Source organism: Monodon monoceros, unplaced genomic scaffold, assembly GCF_005190385.1.
Source record: "Monodon monoceros isolate NGI ecotype Baffin Bay Population unplaced genomic scaffold, NGI_Narwhal_1 Super_Scaffold_11, whole genome shotgun sequence".
NCBI lineage: Eukaryota > Metazoa > Chordata > Mammalia > Artiodactyla > Monodontidae > Monodon > Monodon monoceros.
In genome coordinates, this window is record NW_021703767.1 from 62467471 (window position 1) to 62491167 (window position 23697).

Below are 23697 nucleotides of genomic sequence, written 5' to 3' on the forward strand. Positions count from 1 at the left end.
ATGGCGGCAGCAGCACCTTCAGTATGGCAAGATGTTAGCGCAAGCAGGTAATCAGGCAATTATATCCTCTATTTGTGCTTGCTGTAATGACTTGGATTCCTACAATCAGAAAATAGGCCAAGGAAAAATGAGGAGGAGTGGAGGCAGATGTGCAATTCCATACACTGATATGCCCACTAAGTTTATGATTCATTCACTCACTCAATACGCTTTTCATGATACGGTAGTGAATCAAGACAGACCAAGACTCTGTTTTCACAGAACTTACAATCTCGATGCAGAGATAGATGCTAAAAAAGTAGATACATATTAACGTTATTTTGGAGAGTAAATGCCATGAAGAAAAATACGTGTGATAGAGAGAAAATGGCCTGGAGGTGTGGTGAGGGGAACATATGGTCTGAAATGTAAAGAGTCAGTCATGCAAAATCAGCAAAAAGACCTTTCCAGATAAAAGAAATGGCATGTGCGAAGGCCCTGAGGCAGGAATGGGTGTGTCATACACCAGGAATCAAAACGAGAGCAATAAAATTGGCGCATGTGGTCTGTGTGTATGTGTGGGGATAGCAGAAAAAGCAGGTGAGATTAGACACTGGGGAGGGATCATAATGCAGAGATCCCAGGGTAAGAAATTTAGGTTTTTATTCTATTGACTTGATTGGTCAGTAAAAGATTTTAAGCAAGGGATTGACATGATCTGATTTACATTTTAGAAAGATTGCTCTGAATACCATATGGAAGAAGGACTGTAGAAGGACAATAGTGGAAGCAAGGAGACAAAGAGAAGGAAATCTTAGTCATCCAGTGGCAACTGGCTTTGCCTGGTGGGGGGAGCAACAGGAATGGAGAGAAGATTGAGTTACCTCATATTGCTCATGATAAGAAGACCCTCCCCAAAGGGGCTATGTTCTGTCACAAGTGATCGATGTTTTTCACATACCAGCATTCTCTCTTACTGTACTAGTTCAGTACAGTTCCTTGCAGGAAACTGCCACTCATCCATCCAATAATACCTGACAGAATGCCAAGTCGACTGTCATTTTACCAGCTAGTGAGAAAAAATAAACAAATAAAAACTGTGTCCCAGCTGGTGCTTTTCTTCAGGTATAAACTTTGCTTACCCTTAAATGGTTATTACATGTTAATTAAGAGTCAGTATAAGAAAGTGTTTTGTTACAGATTAAGAAGTGCCTAACAAGATGGGCAGACACTGTTTAATTGCTAAACTTTACTAAATATTCTCTTAAATATCTAATATCTCTGTTTATTTTGCAGGCAATAGCTATCCAGCTAAATCTAAATGGAATGCCTAGTTAAATATCTTGAGGCTATAAATCATGTAAATAACACTAATATGTTTTCTCAAGAATTTACTGACAATATTGAGCTGCGGGGCAAATCTAGTGTTAGGTCATTACATTATTCAAAGGGTCCCAGAAGTTTGCCTGCTTAAAGGTATCTTTCTTTACTGTCTGTAAATCACATTCTCAGTCCTCTCTGCTTTTATTAGTGAATGTAGGAGCACTGCCTCTGCAAGAGGAAGAGGGTTCACAAGATGTGTCTCATCAGTCATGTTATCATGTACAAAACAATTCATTAAAATAATATTTTTGAGGCCTACCATATGACAGGCATTGTGCTAAGCTATGGGGAAATAATAATGTACAGAATTGACACCCTACCCCATTGCAATCTAATGAAGGGTATGAAAGCTCCCTGTAGAGCAGGGCCAAACAACATCATTGTACAGTTATAAGGCAGGCCTTTCAAACTTGCTCTCCACCGTAAAACAGGACCAAAATTAATCACCACATATGCCCAATCCTCTCTGGTGCTGAGAAATACTGCATAATAATAATAACATTCAGAGTTCTTATCTTCAGGAACCCAGGAACTCACAACCAAGATAGAGAAGGAAAGTGAATACGCATTGAACAGAGAATAATATGGACCAGGGAGTAATTGATAGCTAAGCTATCAGGGAGCAGAATCAAAACACAATGGTGGTTCAGAAACGGTGATCAAGAAGGAGCCTTCTTGGAGAAAAATGGAATTTTAAGTAATCCTTGGCAGATATGTAAGAGGAGGATGGAGGAAGGCAACATCTTATGCCTGGCCATGAGAATCAGCATGAAACAAAGTACAGAGCTGGAGGAAGACACATCTGACTAGCATGGAAGAGGAGAGAGAGAAGGTTGCAGAGAGACGCTGCATCAGGAAGAATCCTGAATGCCTGAATGAAGACTCACACATCATCTCATCATCTCATACTTAGAAGGCTACTTTAGATTCTGGAGGAGTGAGATGAGACACTGACAGCTTAGCGAGATTATTTTGGCAATGGGAAATTAGAGGTCAGAAGGAAGATGAAGTAGAGAAACTAGTTAGGAGGCTAATAAAGTTGTTGGTGACATGATGAGAAAGGGACGAACGTTATTGATTATATACACTATTGCTTTCTAATAATGGTGAGGAATGAATTCCTTCCCTCAGAGACTTTACATTAGTGGGAAAGGTAAGTTGTAGGAAACTATGTGGGGCTAGAAATGGAAAAAAGTTAGAATGAAAAATAACTGGTTTTTGTAAGTTGGGGTCAGTGAGGGTCTTGACAGGCATGATAATGAGTGTGGCTTTATTCTATACGCAAAAGAGAGCCATTAAAATCTTTGAGTAAGCGAGTGACATAATCAGACCAGTGTTTTAAGAAGATGACTAGCCAGCAATGGAGTCGAAGATGGACGGGGACAAGTCAAAGTCAGGAAGACCAGTTATAAAGTTTCTGAAACAGAACAGGCAAGAGATGATAAAAGCACGCCACAGGGCAATGACAGTAGAAAGAGAAGAAAGGTGAAGACTCTTAGAGGAATTTCACAGGAGACTGATGGGATTTGTCAACTAATTGGATATGGAAGTTGAAAAAGGACAGGAAAAAGATGCCTCTACTTTTTTTGTTGTTGTTGTTCAAAGTCCAAGCTGATAAAATGGGAAAGTTGAGTTAAAAAGCCAGTTTGGGAGGAAATTTAGAAATTCTACTTTTAGAATTCTGGATTGGTTCCTAAACTGGTACTCAAATAGCCTGTACCTCCAGATGGACATGCTCAGGAAGCTGTCACAGGAATGACATTCTTCACAAAGAGGGCTATCTCTGAGCTGTGTAATAAACTAAGCCCCCAAATCAAGATTCCCACCCCCCCATATTTTTCCTTGTGTTTTCTTTCTTTTTCTCACTTGTTTTTGTAACTTAAATATGTAAATATAGCACTAAGTGACATATTTTCTAATAATATGAATCACGTTTTGATTTTTAAAAACATGTACACATAGCAGTTAACTGATTCTGTTTTAAGAAGAAACACAATCTGAACTTGTCTCCCTCTGCTGGTTGCACATTGAGGTATCATGGGTCTTTTTAAACCAGAGTAATAGTAGAAAGAAAAATATCTGATAATAATTTGCAACGCACAAGTATGGGACTTTGACGTCCACAATGCGTAGTGACACACATCATTTTATACTTTATTTTTACTGCGCCGTGAGATATATAGTACAAGTATTATTACTCCACTTGTCAGAAAAAATTTTGAGATTTCAAGCCATTAAGCTCTCATATGAAATTAGAGATATTAAAGGAAAATCAGGAAGCATATGTAATTAGAATAATTGTATAATGTTATAGCTGCAACAGACCCAGAAGATCTTCTTGCACAGTCCCCCCATTTTGCAGCTGAAATACGGAAACTTAGAATTTACACGGTTATTCAGGATCACTGAGATTAGTATTCAAGACAGCACAACTCTCAAAAAGTGCTCTTTCTATTGTACCATGCTGCCTGACTAATAATGTCAGGATGTTAATCCTTTACATCATAGCTGAAACATGTACACGAGTAGACTAGATTAGAAATGCCTATTTCTCTAAGGCTAGATATACATTGCATCCAAGCAATCCACATCTATGTTAAACTTATAAGCAAGTAAGAAACAAAAATAAAAGCAATGTACATCAGTTGGACAAACAGAAAATAAGGCAAAGACCAATCCTCGATTAGCTGTTTGAATAGATTTGTGCTCTGTCCAGTCTGGGGCTCTAGAACCATAGGAAAGGCTTGAGATGATTTTTTAGGAATGCAGAGTATGACAGATTGTGTCAGCAGAAGAGCTGGGGTGGAATTCCTTACCCAATGACTTCCTGAGGCACTGTTTTCTTCCTCTTTATATGCCTTCCATAGACAGTGTACTACAGCTCTCTGGCTATTCACCTGACATCCTACTCGCCAAACTTGTCTCCATTCTTAATGGATATTCCCATTCTCTCTTGGCAGAAGAGAAAAAAGCTAATTAAAATAATTTATATTTGTGTGGAAGTGACTGATAAATTCCAGCCTCTGAAGGGATATTATACAATGGGAGTTTCCTGAACTCTACTAGGTGAAATAGGTAGAGAAGATATTTTTGAATGGGAGAGTAGTTTCATAACTCTTGTTTCTTACTGGCAAGAGATAAAGACCTTTGGGCCAACAAGTGTGAAAGTATCTTAAGAGATCTAAAATTAAAATTAAAAAAAAAATCTACATGATCTTAACCCATTAAATCATAATATCTCTCCACACAGAAGAAAACTTCGTTTAGACCATCAATTCAACACACTGTGCCTATTAAAAAAAGTTTTTAGACAGGTAATAGATATTGGTGAGGAACAGAGAAATAACAATATAGCAAAATTTTATATAATACACATATACAGATATAAGCAAATATAAACAATTCCAAAATGTAGACAATTTCCAACACACTTGGTAAATATTCCCAATACCCCTATCCAACAATTTATCAGATAAAATTTTCACACTTTTGTTTTCAGCAGCAAAATCAAAATGAGAGTCTTTTTTTTCTTTAGTGGTGTTCTCTTTTTCTACTGCAAGAAAGCATGACAGAGTATTGATCGTAGGATGGAATCAGGTTGGTAAGTGGCTAGAGAAACCTTTTGTGCTGTTTGGAAGCACTGAGAATGGCTGATACCAGTAATATTCACTGTTTCGGGAAAAATAGATTATAGGTAGAGCTTTGATCGAGGAAATAGCTAGCCTGGATATAAGGGCCAGGCTGTTTTGGTGGGTAGGAGGGTAGAGAAAAGGATAAGCAGGTGTGAATATTTGGACTGTGACAGCCCTAAGTGAAGAAGAGGGAATGTGAGCCAACATAGGCATCAGAGAAGAAAATGTGTAAGGAAGTAAAGGGAAACTTGCGATGTGATAAATTATCTCTTAAAATAGGACATTTTGACAAAGCGAGAGAGTGGCATGGACATATATACACTACCAAACGTAAAATAGATAGCTAGTGGGAAGTAGCCGCATAGCACAGGGAGATCAGTTCGGTGCTTTGTGACCACCTAGAGGGTGGGATAGGGAGGGTGGGAGGGAGGGAGACGCAAGAGGGAAGAGATATGGGAACATATGTATATGTATAACTGATTCACTTTGTTATAAAGCAGAAACTAACACACCATTGTAAAGCAATTATACTCCAATAAAGATGTAAAAAAAAAAAAAGAGAGACAGACCATAAAAAAAGGACATTTTTATCCATCAGCTGATATGATAAGTCTAATGCTGCTGCTTGTTTTAATGTATATATTAACAGCAACTGAATAAAATTATTTTCCTTGGGACAAAAATGATAACTTAGCTATTAAGGAGCAATACTATGTGACAATTCACAACTTCTTTGCATCACTACCAATTTGGATTACATTATTTTTGGTTTGTAATGTTATTAGCAATAATTTTTTATTATTTAATTAAATAATTTATTGATCACCTACTATGTAAGTGGGTATTCTGAAAGATCTATGGGAACCATTCAGCATGGTCTCTATGATAAGATCCTTCTGTAATAAGAAATTTTCAAACTTGTTGGGGAAAGATCGACAAATGGATTGGTGAGTTATTCAAAAATTGTATATAATTAAGTCTGCAATTTTGAGAAAAGTGCCCTAAATGCAAAGAAATTCAAACATAACGAGATAACTTCAACCTTCTATATGTCAGTCAGGATACTATGCACTGAGGTCACAAAGAAGCCCAGGGAAAGATTCTTGCCCTCAAAGAGTGAACAGCTGGGAAAGAGATATGAATAGTTAAGCAATGACAATAAGTATGAACTACGCAAGTACCTCCATCGTACTGTGTCCACACAAAGGACTCCACCTGATCCAGGCTGGAGGGAAGCTTTTCTGAAAGAGATGGTAACTGAGATGTGTCCTAAAAGAGAAGGTAGGACTTGGGGATGGTGTCCTTAGGGATATTTGGGATGTTAACAGTTGGAAATGAGTATAGGGTAAAATTCAGGAGGGCCAACAAAGGGATTAATGTCAAGTTAGGAGCCAACATCATGGAGCAAGGCATGGGGGCAGGGAAGAAAGTGCTCCCCACCCACAGAGGATCCATGCTGGGGAGTAGTAGGAAACTCAGAAAAGGAGGGGGGTGGTCGGAGATGGATTATAAAGGTCTTAAAAGAGAAGAAGGGAAAAATCTAAACTTAATGCATTAGTAAACAAGAAGCATTTTATTTTGAGGGGGCAAGTTCTTGAAAGTGGCATTAGATGTAGCAGTTGTATAAAATGGAGGGCTTGGATAGGATATTATCTCAGTAACTCAGGCTTTAAAGGTAATGACTTTTCAGTGGGGTGGAGAAGAAGGATAAATGTAAGAGATATAAAGAAAGGGTCAAAAGGAATTGTTGAGTAACTGGATAAATGCAATGGATAAGAAGAAGATATTCAAAATGAGACCTGTGAATCCCCCTGAGTTTCTGGAGGATGAGATCATCATTGATAGAGATAAGGGAGTTGAAAAAGCAGAGTGGAGTGTACTGGGGATGGGGAGGTGGCGGGGGTGGGGGTGGGGTGGGGGGGGGGACTAATCCCTCCTAACCATCAGGCCTGCCATTTGGTTAGCTACTGCTACTGGAGGGAGTGTGCTCCTTAATGGATTTGGCTGCATCAACTCAATTGGTATGAATTTCCCAGATGTGCATAATTAAGAAAGGAAAAATGTCAAAAGGAAACCATATGATCCTTTTGGTATTAATGCTTATATTTATAATTACTCATAAAAATACCATTAAGAATTCTCTAATGTCCACTCTAAAAATGTGATACATGCTTTGGAACGTATCTAAAATATACATAACACCTGGGCTAAAGTGGACCTTACTCACTAAAGTTTGATTGTCCTTAAATTTCTGTTTAATATTACCCTATTTTTTTTTTACTAGTTCTCAGTAGATCGCATCCTAGAATTCTCAGAAAGTGCAAAATATTCCAGCATATCCTGTGCTCACTGAATGTGACGGTTCATCACAATCTTTTGCCCTTGATCTTCTCACACCTTTCTTTATTCTAACCTATTTCTAACGGGTGGCCAGGACATTTTTAAAAAAATTTGTACTTTCAAAATGCATTTTGAATATCAAACAAAGTTATAGAATAGTTTTTCTCTAATGATAAATAAATAATGAGCTTTATGTTGGGAATGCTAGATTTGTTTAAATATTAAAGAAGAAATTTGCAAAAGATAGCTATAAATATGGAGCAGGGCTTCAATAAAGGATCCAGTGGTGAAACACAGATTGGGGTGTGATAATGATAAAGGTGAGAGTTGAAATGCATGTGCATGTGTGTGTGAGAAAAATAAAGAAGAGCAGAGTCTAAGAGTTGCACCTTGGGTAAGGTTTGCCATGTTGGAGCAAGAAAACAAGAAGCAAGGAAAGTTCTTCCTGGAAAAGAGCAGGTCCAAGTGACTCTCCTTTCATCTGTAGAGCACAAAGTGCTTTCATATTCATTTGTCTTCACTTGACACCCTATTGCACGCCAGAGAGCTCTTTAGAAGAAAGATATTATAAATGGCAGGTATTAAGATAATAAACATAAAAATAATAATAGATATTCAAGACCTTTAAATAGAAGGAGAGTGCTGCCTGTATTCATCACTAAGTGGTTTGGATCAATATCAAAGGATAATGAGAACTTAGTGTAGAAAAAGCTTAGGACATCTCTCTGTACTCAATGAGGTGACAAACACCCTGAAGGAGAGGGGTGGTATCCTCTCCAAATGTTCCCTTCTGTCGTATCCAGAGCTCCATTAGGCCTGCCACTAATTCAACACATGATTAGAGAGATTCATCAACAGATGAATAGAGAGACGATTGCTGCATGTATAATGGGACTTCCATGTTCCCAAGAGAAATTCTAACATCACAGGCCCTAACTTCATCATTAGCAGATGACGGACCTTTATGAAGGGAATGGTTTAAATACATGTTTGATGTTTTTCTCTAGTAAACAACTGAAACGAAATCTATTCCCTAAAATGCCATTTTATAATAGTTACTCCAATGTGCAAATACGGTTTGAGATTCTGATGTTATCCAAACATTTCACAAATGGAAAAAATTACCTCTCGTAACCAGCACTAAATTATCATCTTCCCCAAGAAACACTTTAAATCCAATCTGAAAAGCTATGGAACATTACACACACACCCACACACATAGAGGCACACATGCAAAAATATGCCCACCGCAAATATACCCAAAACTGGACAGTGGGTGACTTATTAAACAGTTACTTTTTTGTCCAGTAACTCATTATTAATTCATCTAAAACCTAACTACGTAACTGGCAGAATTTAAATTTCAGGTTTGCTTCTTAGTGGTACTCGAGATGGGGCAAATGAGGTACCAGAGAACTGAAGACTGAAACCTTGAGCTCCAAGTCTTAGAGAGATGTTTACAGAAGGAAGGATAATATGTCTGGTGCTATCTTTGGTATTATATGTATTTTCTGAGCTCAAGTTTTCATATTTGACAAATGCAATCCTACAGATATTCAGATATGAGCATGAGATTTGGTACATCCTCACTGTACTTTCAGCCATTCAATTCTCACTGTCACCTGGAACTTGGGGCTCTGTGTGGCACTGATTCTTCATCATCTCTTAGGGCTAGGCAGAGCCAGACAGAATGTTATAATGTACTATATGTCAACAACCCAACCTTTAAGCAATGCCTTTCCTTGCCTGAATTTTAAGAAGAAAGAAGTGTCCTTATTTTTAAAGAAAAAATTCAAGTTTATAATCTAAGATTTCTGCGTTACCAAATAGTAAACCAATACAAAGCAAATAAATATTTAACTTGCAATTATTTTTCCTTTTGATGAGAATCTAAAATGTTTTCCTTTATATGAAACAAAAAACAGGCTAGCTTAGATCACCTCAAATAAACTATTCTTATATCCCCTAAATCATGAATTTAGATCAAACAGGTTTAGCTGTACCTCCCAAATTTTTTCATTGGATGGGGCCATAGCCAGCATGAAATCTAGCCCTTTCATTTTACAAATGGAATAACTAAGATCCAGATATTTTAAAAGTCTTGCTCAAGGTCACACCACAGATCCTAGGAGAGCCAGAATGAGAATGCATTTTTTCTTATTCTCAGTTCCGAACTCTAATTGAAATAGGCTGAGAGTATAAAGGAGAACATATGAGTGTGTACATAAGTGTGTATTCGTATGCATGCGTCCGTTTGTTTAGTCTACTTCCTTGGGTAGAATATCCCTACCCCCTGCCCCCAACTTTTCTTTATGCAGCCAATCCTTTCTCCTTAATCAAGACTCAGTTCAAACACCATCTCTCCCTGCCTTCCTGCTCCATCTCAGGCAGTACCCATTGCTTTATCTTCCTGGAAAGCAGGTAAGTCATTTGGGTAGCACAATTGTCAAACACATCACAGTTCTTTGCAGATATTTTTGTCTACTTCACTGGAGTAGATTATGAACTATCATCACTATATTATGAATTCCTTAAGGATAGGAATCATAGCCTCTTTGCCTTGGAATGCATGGTGCCTAGAGCAGTGCTTGATGATGGTGTGTGCTCCATAGGGGGTTGCAGAAATGGCTTGATGTAATTTAGACCAATGGAGCAAAAACCTTAGTCTTCAGAGTAATTACTCTGACTAAGAATTGTACTGTTACAGTTGGCGTCACACTGCACTTCACTTTACTCAAGTATAAGGACCTAACTTGAATAAGAACTTTGGGATGTTGAGGGTGGGTCACGTACTATTTTTTCAGAAGCCAACACTGGTCTATGCCCACAAATCTGATAACCTAGATGAAATGGACCACATCCTTGAGAGACAGAGACAACACTGGCATGTACATTTCCCACCAAGTCTTATTCTGAGGAAACAGTACCTGCAACTTCTCATAACCTATTGAAACCTTCTGTGTAAAGATATTTCTCAGCCATTTATAGCTATTCTGTTAAAAGTCATCAGAGATAACCTGAAGTTTCAGGCCTCATCTTAAGTGGGTGATGTTTAAGTTAATGACCTGTTCACTAGCCTGAAGAGTTGCTACTGGGGAATATCTGAACTATCATATCTATTTCTGTAAGGCCATAAATAGATTATTTAGAGAAGGCTACAATTTTGGAATAGGTGAATGAGACCTTCAAGGACAAGACAAAGAAGAGCCAGCTATCTAGCTCAGCTGTGTCTCCAGTGACTTACTGTGGAAGTTCATTTATCCTAAACTCTATATCTAGACCTCCCCAGGCTGAAATATGACAGATTTGGATTAGGGGAAATTAGGGGATCACTCACACAGTTTGCCCTGTTTTAACATGTACCATCATCAGCTATCTTTGTCTTTGGTCTGTTTCTACCTTCTCTCCCACCTTCCCTACACTTCTGGTTCATAATCAGTTTAGTTCCTAAAATGTCCCTTCTTTGCACCCCTTTATCTGTTTCAGGACTATCTCATTTTTTCCCTTTAGCCTCACCTTTTACCTCATGTCCCACACTGGACCATAAAAAAAGAGAGTTGAAAGTTTAAAAATTATCTAATATGTGTACTAAAAACATTTTCTGGTTTTTTGTTCTTAATTTCCCAGTTAGCTTTCAGTTCCCAAGCACTCTTGCTAAAGGAGTGTTCGAATATGAAAACAGCAAACTAATCCTAAATATTTGCTTTTGACACAAGGAACAGAAAAGGAGCCACAGATACAATACTAAGTGCTGGGGGAAAATTTGAAACAAAGTCCTTGTCCTCAAGAACATCATACTGTAGTCAGTAAAGCAGACATACACACAAATTGCTTTTTGCTGATGTGTGATCTTAGACTGAATTTCAAATTTTTGTTCCATAAGTCATTGGCTCATGGAAATTCAAGGATCCCCACTCTGCATTTTGAAATTTTAAGTGAGACAAAGAATGGAATACTGAATAGGAATACTAAATTTGGAACATAAGGTAATCCTTCTAGACCTTTATTAAAATTGGCATAGACTTTGAAGACTTGAGACACTAGTGAGAAGGAGGAGATTTAGAGAGGTTCTAAAACAGAGCCCCCAAAATGATTAAAGCAGTTCGAAAAATTAGCAGATGTCCATCAGTTTGGAGCCAAGTAGATATTGCTGTTGGATCAAATCAAAATCTGCCCAAAGGCCTTAGGAAAATAATTCTGTAAAGTTAATGTTTTTTAAGCCATGAATGTCACCACAACTTCATTTTATTGACGCTGCCTTAATCAGCCCAGGTAGCTCAATCCTCTTCTAAGCCCCCTTCTGGAAGGTCGGGCTTGCCTCATTCCCAACACCATCTCAACAGAGGAAGGATGTGATCATTGGTTTTTACTGCCATTTCTTCACACTCTAGACTCAGTGTCCCAGCCACGAGTTCTCTCCTTTCATTAGAATCACTCTCCTCTCCCTACTTTATACTCTCAGCAGTATCCTTGGCAGCCAGCCAGTCCTAAAATCCAGCATATCACAGGCAGAATCCAATTAACCTGCAAGTAACTAGATTCTCTGAGCCTTCTGCAAGTCTGAGATTTCTCACAGTACTGTGTGTTTGTACATATATATTCTCTATATATACATACACACTAATAGTACTATGATAGCATAAATAGTATATAATATAGTGTGTGTGTATATATATATACACACATATATTTTATTTACATATATATATATATATATATATATATATATATGTAACTGGATGCCAGGTACTTTGCCAGATCCTAGAGATACGAGGAAGAATTAGATATACCTCTACTCTCATAGTTTAGTAGAACAGGAAATATTACTCAAACTAATAAATTGGCACACTAGAAATTCAAGATGCCGGAATAGACATCTTCGGGAGGAAGAATGAAGACACAAAGGTGGGACTGTTCTCAAGGTGTCTGAACAGGGCAAATAATTTCAACTGCTTAGACAAGAAGGAGCTGAAAAACATTAGAATGCCAGTTCCTCATACTCTTCATTTGCTCCTTCAGATATTAGCCATAAAATAAGCTAACTCTCCAAGATCATCAAGCACCCGAAGTGAGATTTCAGCCAAATGACTAATTTACAAGCCTTAGTGAGGGCATCTGATCTGAAAACCAACAAAAGTGGGTGCTACAGAAATTTTTCAAGATAAAAAAAATTGTTTTAACATTAAGTTTCACGGGCTTGTTACTGTATCAACAATATAGAGATGAGGGCTGTCAGAAGACTATCATATAAATGTGTTTTCCCACCCAGAGAGGCATTTTTCCATTTCTTCTCTCAACTCTGTAGCCCATCTGGCAGTGCATTTACAGACCTCTGGGATAATTCAAATTTGGAAATTGAATTTCAGCCTTAAATAAAAAGTGAAACATTTAGGATTTTCCCAAAACTTTAAAACCCCCCAAAATAGCAATCCTATTCTGAAACTCAAAAAAGAGTTGTGTGATTTTTTTTGCGAAAGCACTGTTGATTAGCATTTTGCAAAGATTTTGTAGAGAATGATGACTTCATTGGAAAGGCAGGGGACTCCTTCCCTACCTAGCCTCCAAACCCACCTTTATCTGTTGTTGCAAAAGCTTGAATGAACCTGTTCAGATGCCTGTCAAGAGGTCTCTTGTTACGAGTGCGTCACTGGATTCAGCATTTCCCTATATAATCTTCACTGAATCATTGGGGAAAGGGAGATAGAATGGAACAAAGCAGTCTAAGTAAAAAAGAACTGGCAGAGATTAAATCCCTAAAAACCTTTTGCTGAGATATGTTGGGATGTTTTGCCCCTCCGGGTTGTAAACTTGATCAGACTGCATTGGCAATCATGGAATATGGAAAGTTTAGTCTTCTGATCCAAGTTATTTTCATGCAGTATTGTCACAGTTCCTCTTCCTACTCTTAAGTAACTGTTTCTTAGAATAGTATTGATTTGGGGGACATTACTTCCCCGTTAACTCGCCTTTCTTTAATGGTGAATATTGTTTCGAAATGTTTGTTTTCAAACCAGTCAGTCAACAATAAGCTTAGTTGACAATCAGCTACCTTTTCTGTCAGAGTAAATCTTTAACATCCAATTTAATTCTCTTCTCAAGGGAATCCAAACTTCTCTAGGAGTGTTTGAATCTCAAACGCAAAAATGATACTATTAGAAAGACCATGAGATATCATCCACTTTCCTGGTTTTCACACTAGGATCCTCAAATTCTTGGATTTTTAAACAGGTGACCCAAGGCCACAGTGTAGAGTGGGAGTAAAGCGAAATGTCAAGAAAGGTTTCAACAAAAGAAACAAGACTCAAAGCTACTTTTATACACTGAGGTTCCACTTTCAATTTCATCTGATAAAAGATCTTTTGTTAATGGATGAGAAGTTCCAGCCTGAGAGAGATTCAGTAGCTTGTTGCAGATCACTCAGCTAGTGAGAGCGCCAGGATTAGAACTAGGTCTCCAGAGGAGCCCTCATCTACTAAGTATCACTTCTGTCACTCTAAACCCAATTCTTCTAATTCCTCTTTCCATCCTGTTGGCATCTACTTATTCTCTTTTAAAAATTATCCCATTCTCCTGTCTTCTTTCAAGACTTTACAGTTGTGTCTAGAACAGTCTTAGTTTCTCTATGTATTTTATTCAATATTGTTTTCTCAATTCTGAGAGTAGTTGTCCACTGCCAAAAGACAAAAGGGGCCATTAATATCACTAGTAATATTATCTTCCACACTGATAGTAATTTATATATTTATTTTATTTTTTTTTTTTTTTGCGGTACGCGGGCCTCTTACTGTTGTGGCCTCTCCCGTTGCAGAGCACAGGCTCCGGACACGCATGCCCAGCGGCCACAGCCCTCGGGCCCAGCCGCTCCGCGGCATGTGGGACCCTCCCAGACCGGGCCACGAACCTGTGTCTCCTGCATCGGCAGGCAAACTCTCAACCGCTGCGCCACCAGGGAAGCCCTTATTTATTTTTTTAATAGATCTTTATTGCAGTATAATTGCTTCACAATACTGTGTTAGTTTCTGTTGTACACCACAAGGAATCAGCCATATGCATATATATGTCCCCATACCCCTCCCTCTTGAGCCTCCCTCTCATCCTCCCTATCCCACCCCTCTAGGTCATCGCAAAGCACTGAGCTAGTCTCCCTGTGCTATGCAGCTGCTTCCCACTAGCTATTTTACATTCGGTAGTGTATGTATGTCGATGCTACTCTCACTTCGCCCCAGCTTCCCCCTCCCACCCCATGTCAAGTCCATTTTCTATGTCTACATGTTTATTCCTGCTCTGCAACTAGGTTCATCAGTACAATTTTTTTTTCAGATTCCGTATATATGCATTAGCATATGGTATTTGTTTTTCTCTTTCTGACTTACTTCACTCTGTATGACAGACTCTAGGTCCATCCACCTCACTACAAATAACTCAGTTTCATCTCCTTTTATGGCTGAGTAATATTCCATTGTATATATGTGCCACATCTTATTTATCCATTCATCTATCGATGGACATTTAGGTTGCTTCCACGTCCTGGCTATTGTAAACAGAGCTGCAATGAACATTGTGGTACATGACTCTTTTTGAATTATGGTTTTCTCAGGGTATATGTCCAGTAGTGGGATTGCTGGGTCATATGGTAGTTCTATTTTTAGTTTTTTAAGGAATCTCCATACTGTTTTCCATAGTGGTTGTATCAATTTACATTCCCACCAACAGTGCAGGAGGGTTCCCTTTTCATCATACCCTTTCCAGCATTTATTTTTGTAGATATTTTGATGATGGTCATTCTGACTGGTGTGAGGTGATACCTCATTGTACTTTTGATTTGCATTTCTCTAATAATTAGTGATGTTGAGCATCTTTTCATGTGCCTCTTGGCCATCTGCATGTCTTCCTTGGTGAAATGTCTATTTAGGTCTTCTGCTCAATTTTTAACTAGATTGGTTGTTTTTTTGATATTGAGCTCTATGAGCTGTTTGTATAGTTTGGAGATTAACCCTTTGTTGTTTCATTTGCAAATATTTTCTCCCATTCTAAGGGTTGTCTTTTTGTCTTGTTTATGGTTTCTTTTGCTATGCAAAAGCTTTTAAGTCCCATTTGTTTATTTTGGTTTTTTTTTCCATTACTCTAGGAGGTGGGTCAAAAAAGATCTTGCTGTGGTTCATGTCAAAGAGTGTTTTTCCTATGTTTTCCTCTAAGAGTTTTATAATGTCCGGTCTTGCATTTAGGTCTTTAATCCATTTGGAGTTTATTTTTGTGTATGGTGTTAGGGAGTGTTCTAGTTTCATTCTTTTATATGTAGCTGTCCAGTTTTCCCAGCACCACTTATTGAAGAGTCTGTCTTTTCTCCACTGTATGTTGTTGCCTCCTTTGTCGTAAATTAGGTGCCCATATGTACATGGGTTTATCTCTGGGCATTCTATCCTGTACCATTGATCAGTATTCCTGTTTATGTGCCAGTACCATACTGTCTTGACTACTGTAGATTTGTGGTATAGTTTGAAGTCAGGGAGCCTGATTCCTCCAACTCCGTTTTACTTTCTCAAGATTGCTTTGGATATTTGGGGTCTACTTTCAACTTTCATAGATTTACAAATTAACTATGTTGGTGTAAGCTCAAATATCCTTATGAAGTACACAAAGAGGGTACAAAAACTCAGACCCAGAAATGAGAAGCAACATGTCTAATGGTTCACAGCTATGCAGAAGCACAAGCAGGGCTGGAGCCCTGTTTCCCAGGCTCCAGTCTTTCCACTTGACCACTCCAAATGAAGAGAAGGATTTGGAGGGGCAGGGGCTGGGAGGTTAAATTCTCTCCTGCATGGGAGATTTGTCTGCTTTCCCTTGACATTTCAAATGACTTGGTTCCTTATTAAATCAGTCATGCATAAACGTACAAATTACTCCCTCACCTTACCAACCTCACCACCAACCCACCTGAAGCAAGACCAAAGGGCCATAAGTTCCTTCATAAACTTTTCTCCACAATCCACATGGTTGATCGCCCTTTCATCTAGGCATTTTTGCAGACTTTAAATTTTGACAATGTTTTCAACATAATTGATATTTTTTGGACCTCTCATCAGTCCTACATTTTATTTTCCATTGGGTTTTTACTCACATAGTCACTCTGCTCATCCAAGAATATTTCATTTTGGGGACAACCCTATGCAATATGCTACCAAAGCCTTTGACATTACTTTTGCCCCTTTGTAAAGATTCTAATTCCTATCTTAGTATTCAAACTGGCAAGCATAGGAGACTTGAAGAATGACTGGTAGAAGCTAAATGAAGTAGATACTCTACATAGAAAGTAACCAAAAGCAAAAGCAAAAATAAACAAATGCGACTATATCAGATCAAAAACACTTCTGTACAGCAAAGGAAATCATCAACAAAATGAAAAGACAACCTACTGAATCATAGAAAATATTTGCAAATCATATATCTGATAAAGGGTTACATCCAAAATACATAAAGAATGCATAAAACTCAACAGCAAAAACAAACAAATAATTTCATTTAAAATGGACAGAAGATCTGAATAGAAGATCTGATTTTTCCAAAGAAGGCATACAGATGGCCAACAGGTACATGAAAAGATGCTCTACACCTATAATCATCAGGAAAATGCAAATGAAAGCTACAATAAGCTATCACCTCACACCTGTAGGATGGCTGTTATCAAGAAGACTAGAAATAACACGTGTTGGTGAAAATGTGGAGAAAAAGGAACCCTTGTGCACTGGAAATGTAAATTGGTGCATTCACTATGGAAAACAGTATGGAGGTTCCTCAAAAAAAATTAAAAATAGAATTATCATGTGACCCAGCAATTCCACTTCTGGGTATGTATCGAAGAAAATGAAATCACAAATTAAAAAAGACATATGCACCCACATGTTCACGGCAGCATTATTTACAATAGCCAAGATATGGAAACAAGCTAAGTGTCCATTAGTGGATTAATGGATAAATAAATTGTGGTACTTACATACAATAGAATATTACTCAGCCATAAAAAAAAAAATTAAATCTTGCCATTTGCAACAACACAGATGAAACTCGAGGGCATTATGCTAAGTGAAATAAGTCAGTCAGACAGAGAAATACAAATACTGTATAATCTCTCTTATATGTGGAATCTTATCTCCAAGCTCATAGATACAGAGAACAGATTGGTGGTTGCCAGAGGTGGGGGAGGTTGGGGGGGGTGGGAGAAATGGGTGAACTGTTTTTGGTTTTTCTTAGTTTAAATAAAGCAAAAATTTTAAGTACTACAATATTAAAGATGAATGAACCACAAATGGTATAAAATGTCTTTTTCAAAATAAAGGTTTCTGATGCTATACTCCTTAAAAAAAAGTAACAATGGCAGGAGAAGGAAAATTCCCCAGCACTGGCATATGCATAACTCCAAGGTAACATGTGCATATATCCAATTAGATATATAAAAGATATAGATATATTAAATTTCACGCAGCCTTTGAACCCTTACCCCCTCTATAATGTAATGGATGCAGAGGCCAGAAAATAGCCCAAGGTAGAGGGAGTAATATATCCCCACCACTGCCATAATTTTCATTTTCATCAAAATCTAAAGATTTACAAAGAGCTGCCTCCATTTCCTTTATCCTCCAGCCGAGTGGAGGCACTTAAATGGTAGTGATACTAATAAATCCTGATCTAAAGCTCATGTTCTTTGCCCTACAACAGGCAGTTGGGAGGTTAAAGGTATCAATTCGAACACCTGCTGAAGGGTGAGGAACTTCTTTATGGTATCAGTAATTCAACTTTCTATTGAAAACTAGCATCTTGTAGAAGTCATAGTAAAAGGCATTTCTGGGTCAGTCATGGTGAAATGATTAAATTCATATTTCTCTATTGCTTGATTAGGTCACTGTTCACTAATGACCTGTCACCATCAGCTTCTTTGAACTGTCATCTCATACCTGACACCAACGTGGTAAGCTTCCCTATACCCAGTTTGGAAAACCAGTTAAAAACAGAAGGTGGTTTTCTTTCTCTACTATAAAGAGTTCTGAGTCATGGATGGTTGCCTTCTCACTGTGCTTTTAAAAGAAGAAAGAAAATGCCTTCAGTTTGCTGGGAGCAAAAATATGTTCTTTTTCATCTGAAACCATTCCTTGCATCTCACTAAATATTACTGAGCATCCCACAAGAGCTTATCATCTTACCTATTTGCAACAGCAAACTGAATGTATTAGGAAACCCTCTTCAGACTGGTAGAGCCTAGCAGCTCAGGAAGCTCTGGGGAATAAAATATCTGACAGCAGGTGGCCTGGGTAGACCAGCTGTATGGCTGTACATAGGAACTGCCACTTAACAAGTTAGGGCAGCTTGTTCCTGTAGCTCATGGGGAGTTGGACACAATTCTATACCCTTTAGACACTCTGAGCTGCCACGGGAAAAGCAGGCATTCCATCATGTCCTGTGCCTCCTTGTTCGTGTGATTTTCGTTTGTACTTGGACAGAACAGTTTCATGTGCGGGAGTAAAAACATCAGTCCCAGGAGATACTGGACCATTGACCCAGAGTCCATATGTCAGTAGTCTCCTTCCTTTTTGGGACTGGTCAGTTGCCATGGTAACTGGCAGCTAAGGCTTATTAGTGCTTGTTAGTGTTTAAAAGATGATTTATAAGCATGTAAATAATTGGCAGCTCATTAAAAGGTGGGGCTCCTGAACTCAGCTGCCTTTGGCAATTATCTACAGGATTTGAGAGTTGTGCTCCTGTCCTCTGCAGCTGCCTACTTATCTGGCTCAGAGAGTATCAACCCTGAAAATAAGGCAAAGAGGAAACAATCCATCAGTGGGGCAGGCGGACCAGACTGTGCAACCAATGGTGGTTGCTCACCTAGCAGATTGCCCAGGGACAGATGGGAGGAGTACTGGTTGCCCACTTTCAATTTTTCCTTCAGAAACTGTACATACTGTATCCTAAAAAAAAAAAAAAAAAAAAAAAAACCCCTTTGTTTCTAGGCAAATTCATTAGGAGTGGAACCAGGCTTACATATAAGTTGCTGTTTATATTGGAAGAGCCCCTTAGCTAAAAATACCTCCCTGAACTAGTGCTCACAGAACCTGACAGTGCATCAGAATATATGTATTGCATAACTTTCAGCTCTGTGTGGTGGGGGGCGGCTAGAGAGGGAGAGAGAGAGAGGAGAGACAGATGGAGGGGGAGAAGAAGAGAGTCAGAGAGAGAGAGAGAGAGAGAGAGAGAGGGAAGGAGGGAGGGAGGGAGGGAGGGAGAGAGAGAGGGAGAGAGAGAGAGAGATTAAGAGTTGTGTGTTGTTTGGGGGTCTTAGGGGAGAATGAAGCTGGGAGATAAATGGCATCGTTCAACACTCACAATAGTAGTAAATACAATAACCTTGCAGCTGATCATATTTTTAATAATTGGAGAGACCCAGGACAGCCTGAAAAGACCTAAGGAAACAGAGCCCTGAGTGTCAGGAATTGCAAGAGTTTGTCAATCAGAGCCACAGTTTTTCCAAACTGCAATTTTGAGAGGCAAGTACCTGACTTAGATAATTCTAAGGTTTGAGGATTTTGTTTTTGTTTTTAATTTTTAAGGACCTCTTTCAAAATGTAAAATGTTTCTACAGTTTTGGAGTCCTGAGTAATTAAGAAAATATACTCATTGAAGAATATAATGTATTCATCTCTCTAAGAAATAATATATTAATTATTATTATTATTGTTATTTTGGCTTAATATATAAGAGAACAGAGAGGGAAAATGGGAAGATAATTTGAAGATACCACAATGGTAACAAGAAACAGAAAGAGAGGGGCTTCCCTGGTGGCGCAGTGGTTGAGAGTCTGCCTGCCGATGCAGGGGACGTGGGTTCGTGCCCCGGTCCGGGAGGATCCCACATGCCACGGAGCGGCTGGGCCCGTAAGCCATGGCCGCTGAGCCTGTGCGTCCGGAGCCTGTGCTCTGCAATGCGAGAGGCCACAAAAGGGAGAGGCCCGCAAAAAAAAAAAAAAAAAAAAAAAAAGAAAGAAATAGAGACTTTGAAAGAGGAAAAGAATTTAGAAAGAAACTAAGAAGAGGGAAAAACTGGAAGCTAAAAAAATATTCCATCTGCAGCTTATTTCTTTCATTTATAGGGAATCTCAGGATCCTACACCTAGGCATAGCCAGGCAGTGCTGCTCGAGGGACGGCACAAGGGAAGGTAAGAGTATCAGCTGTGCATTGCTCTGTAGGGCATTCCATCAACTCCAGGAGGTACACAGGCCGTCAAAGCCAGAGGGGTGATTAACCCTTCAATTATTTTAATTTCTGTAGTAGTATATTTTCTACCTCACTCAACTAAGTACCTAATTTCACTGATGAAGCACCTAACTCACCAGCAACTAGAAAGTGTTATTCAGGTTGATTAAACACTACTCTATTTATGGAAATACCTTCTGTTTTAATAATTGGTAGTGGTACCCTCTACAAAGTCAGGGGTAATTATCTTGATCCTCTCTCCATCTTGCTGAGATTTTTTAACACACCCTAATGCTTTCTGGACAAAAGCTCTATTCCAAATAAAAATAACAAAACACTTATATAATTTTTACTACGTTTCGGATATCATCGTAAGTAGTTTGCATATAACTCTTAATCCTCTCAAAGTTTTATAAATTAGGCATCCTTATTACCCTCCTTTTACATTTGAGAAAACAGAGATGTTAAAAAAAAAAAACTTGCTCAAGAATTCAGCAAGGGGTAAACTATAAAGAGAGCTGGAATTTGAAAACTTAACACATGAGAGACTGCCCTCCTGCTTCCCTCTGTTCCATCAACAAATGTATTGTGTGATGGATCCACCTCCAGTTATGAAGTAGGAAGTCATGAGAAAGCATAACTCTCACCATAACAAACAAAACAAAACAACTGAGGTACAAAATCTGTTTTCCTGAACTCTGCAAAAAAGTGACATTTCAAAGAATCTCTAAACAAACTCAACTCCAGTGATGAACCCTTCATAGGAGAGAAAACATATCAGTACAAAGCTGCTCTCCTCCCTGGTTGACTAGCAGGAAAAGAAAAACTTCTCCATAGACAGGAAATCAGCAGAATCTTTAACAAAGATTTAAGGCCTGTGTGTGGGATGCTGGGACAGATTTGAATTCTGAGCCCCCAGTGGCAGAGTAAATCTGAATTCACTTACCAACTCTATTGCTTGGTAAGTGTTCAGGGGCAGTTACTCAAAGGCTTGAAAGTAGGAGAGGAGAAATGAGAGGGATAAATTTCAACTCAGGATTTCATCTTCTAGGAGTTGGAGACAGACAAGAGTACTGAGAGAGAGTGCTCTGAGGCATTCTGGGAGGACAGATCTCCCTAAACATAGGAGGACTGAAGGAGAACAAAGAAAACTCCCCAGAAACACAAAGAGCTGGAAGCCAGGCTGTGAGAGCTGAGAGATCTTCATGTTTTAGAAAGCTAGTAGTTGGACAGAGAAGCATAGAGATCTATGGATCTCACCAGTGCTCAGATCCTAAGCCTACCAGAGGTAAATTCTAATTCCACTTTCAAAACATGTAAAGCCTGTGGTCAAACTAAAGTTGCAACAAAGTTCAAACATATCTTGACTAGAAATCTGATTTATTTAGCTCTTCACTCTTGATTTTTTTCTAGAAATAAATAATATTTACATCTATTTCTACTGTGTTTACACAACATGCCTTTAATGCCATAAAATTTATGACACACAAAGAAGCAAGAAAATGTAAATCATGATCATGAGAGAATATACAAAGAGGGAAGACCCAGAGATGGCCCAGATAGTGGAATTATCAGTCAGAAACTTCAAATAAAAAAAAATAAAATGAAAATGAAAAATCTAAAGGATCTAGTAGAAAAAGCAGGTAACATGAGTGAAGAGATGGGGGATTTTAACAGAGATACATGAATACTATATTGAAGAAAAATGTATTGGAATTTTCAGAAAAAAATCAATATCATAAGTGAACAGTTCATTAGATGAATTTAACAGCAGACTGGAGTCAGAAAAGTATCCTTGAAGACAGATCAGTAGCACACCTCCTTAGGTAAGGACCTGGTACCTCTTTTGTGAAGCACTCACCAGGGCTGGAAGAAAAGCCCAAGGAAGGAGTCAAGATTGAGAACAATGATCATACTAATTTGAAGATGGCAGGGATGGATGGTTCTTTGGTGCACTTGAAGATTAAGAGGCATACAGCACTTAGCAAACTGATGAAGCCTATTGTGAATGACAGGGTTTGTCAATGAGGCAGAATAGATTCCAAACTATTAGGTAACCAATCAATGAAACAAACACACCTGCACAGTTGGAAATGAAAGATGAAGATGCAATTGATGTGTTCCAGCAGCAGATAGGAGATGTCTACTCAAAAGGGAATCTGCTACTTTACTGTAGAACTTTGTTCCTCTAGAACATAAAGACATGTTCTCAATTAGAAAACCCAATTTGGTCCTACCACATCCTGACTACTGCAATATAGTTTTCTCTATTCTTTCATTTTCCTCCTCCCCATTCCTTTACTGTACATAAAGTCACTGCTGTATGTACTCAAGCATATTGCATTTTTTTAAAAAAACCTAAATGGCCAATGGTATGCTTTGATCAACACCAAATGGAGATGGGACAGGGGAAAATTCTAGTTCTGTGAAAATACCCCCCTTTCTCCATTAGTGGCATGTTCATTCAGCTCTTATCTTTATATTCCAGTAAGTTATTTCACACTCACTGTTTAACAAAAAAAGAATAACATAAAAATCCTTGCATATTTTGTTCAGCTGGAGAATCTTAATCTTTTTCATTGTAAAACCAAGGACAATATTATATCTTTTTTGCATGTAGAGCAATCTGCCTTTAAACAGGAATAAATTATCCTGAAAGAAATGAATCATAGTTTTCCCTTCACATCAAGCATCTTGTTTTCCCTGACCAGGGATTGAACCTGGGCCCTTGGCAGTGAGAGCAAGGACGCCTAACCACTGGACCACCAGGAAATTCCCAAGCATCTTCTTGTTTAAATAAACTTCTTGTTTAAAATGAGGAAAAAAATGTCAAGAGTAGGTATCAAAACTGAGGCAAAAATAGTGAAAAAATAGAGAAGTGTTTGAGATCTGTGGGACAATATCAAACCTAACATGAGTGTAGAAAGAGAACATAGGGAATAGGATAGAAAAAAATATTTAAAGAAACATGGCAGAGAATGATTCAAAATGACTGAAAGGCATTAGCATACATATCCAAGATCCTCAGTGGACCCCAGGCAGAGTGCTATAAAGCAAAACACACATAAGCTCTTCATAGTCAAATTACTGAAAACAAAATATAAAAAAAATAATTTAAAAGCAG

General features: G+C 38.3%; 1 protein-coding gene across 1 annotated transcript; it reads left to right on the forward strand.

Annotated features, from left to right (window-relative positions):
* On the forward strand, positions 1–22765 carry LOC114890282 (small ubiquitin-related modifier 2-like). Its single transcript, XM_029213716.1, has 4 exons — positions 1–47; positions 18228–18297; positions 22428–22589; positions 22661–22765. Exons 1-4 carry the CDS (start codon positions 1–3, stop codon positions 22763–22765), a joined length of 384 nt encoding a protein of 127 aa, XP_029069549.1.
* The last annotated feature ends 932 nt before the right edge of the window (positions 22766–23697 follow it).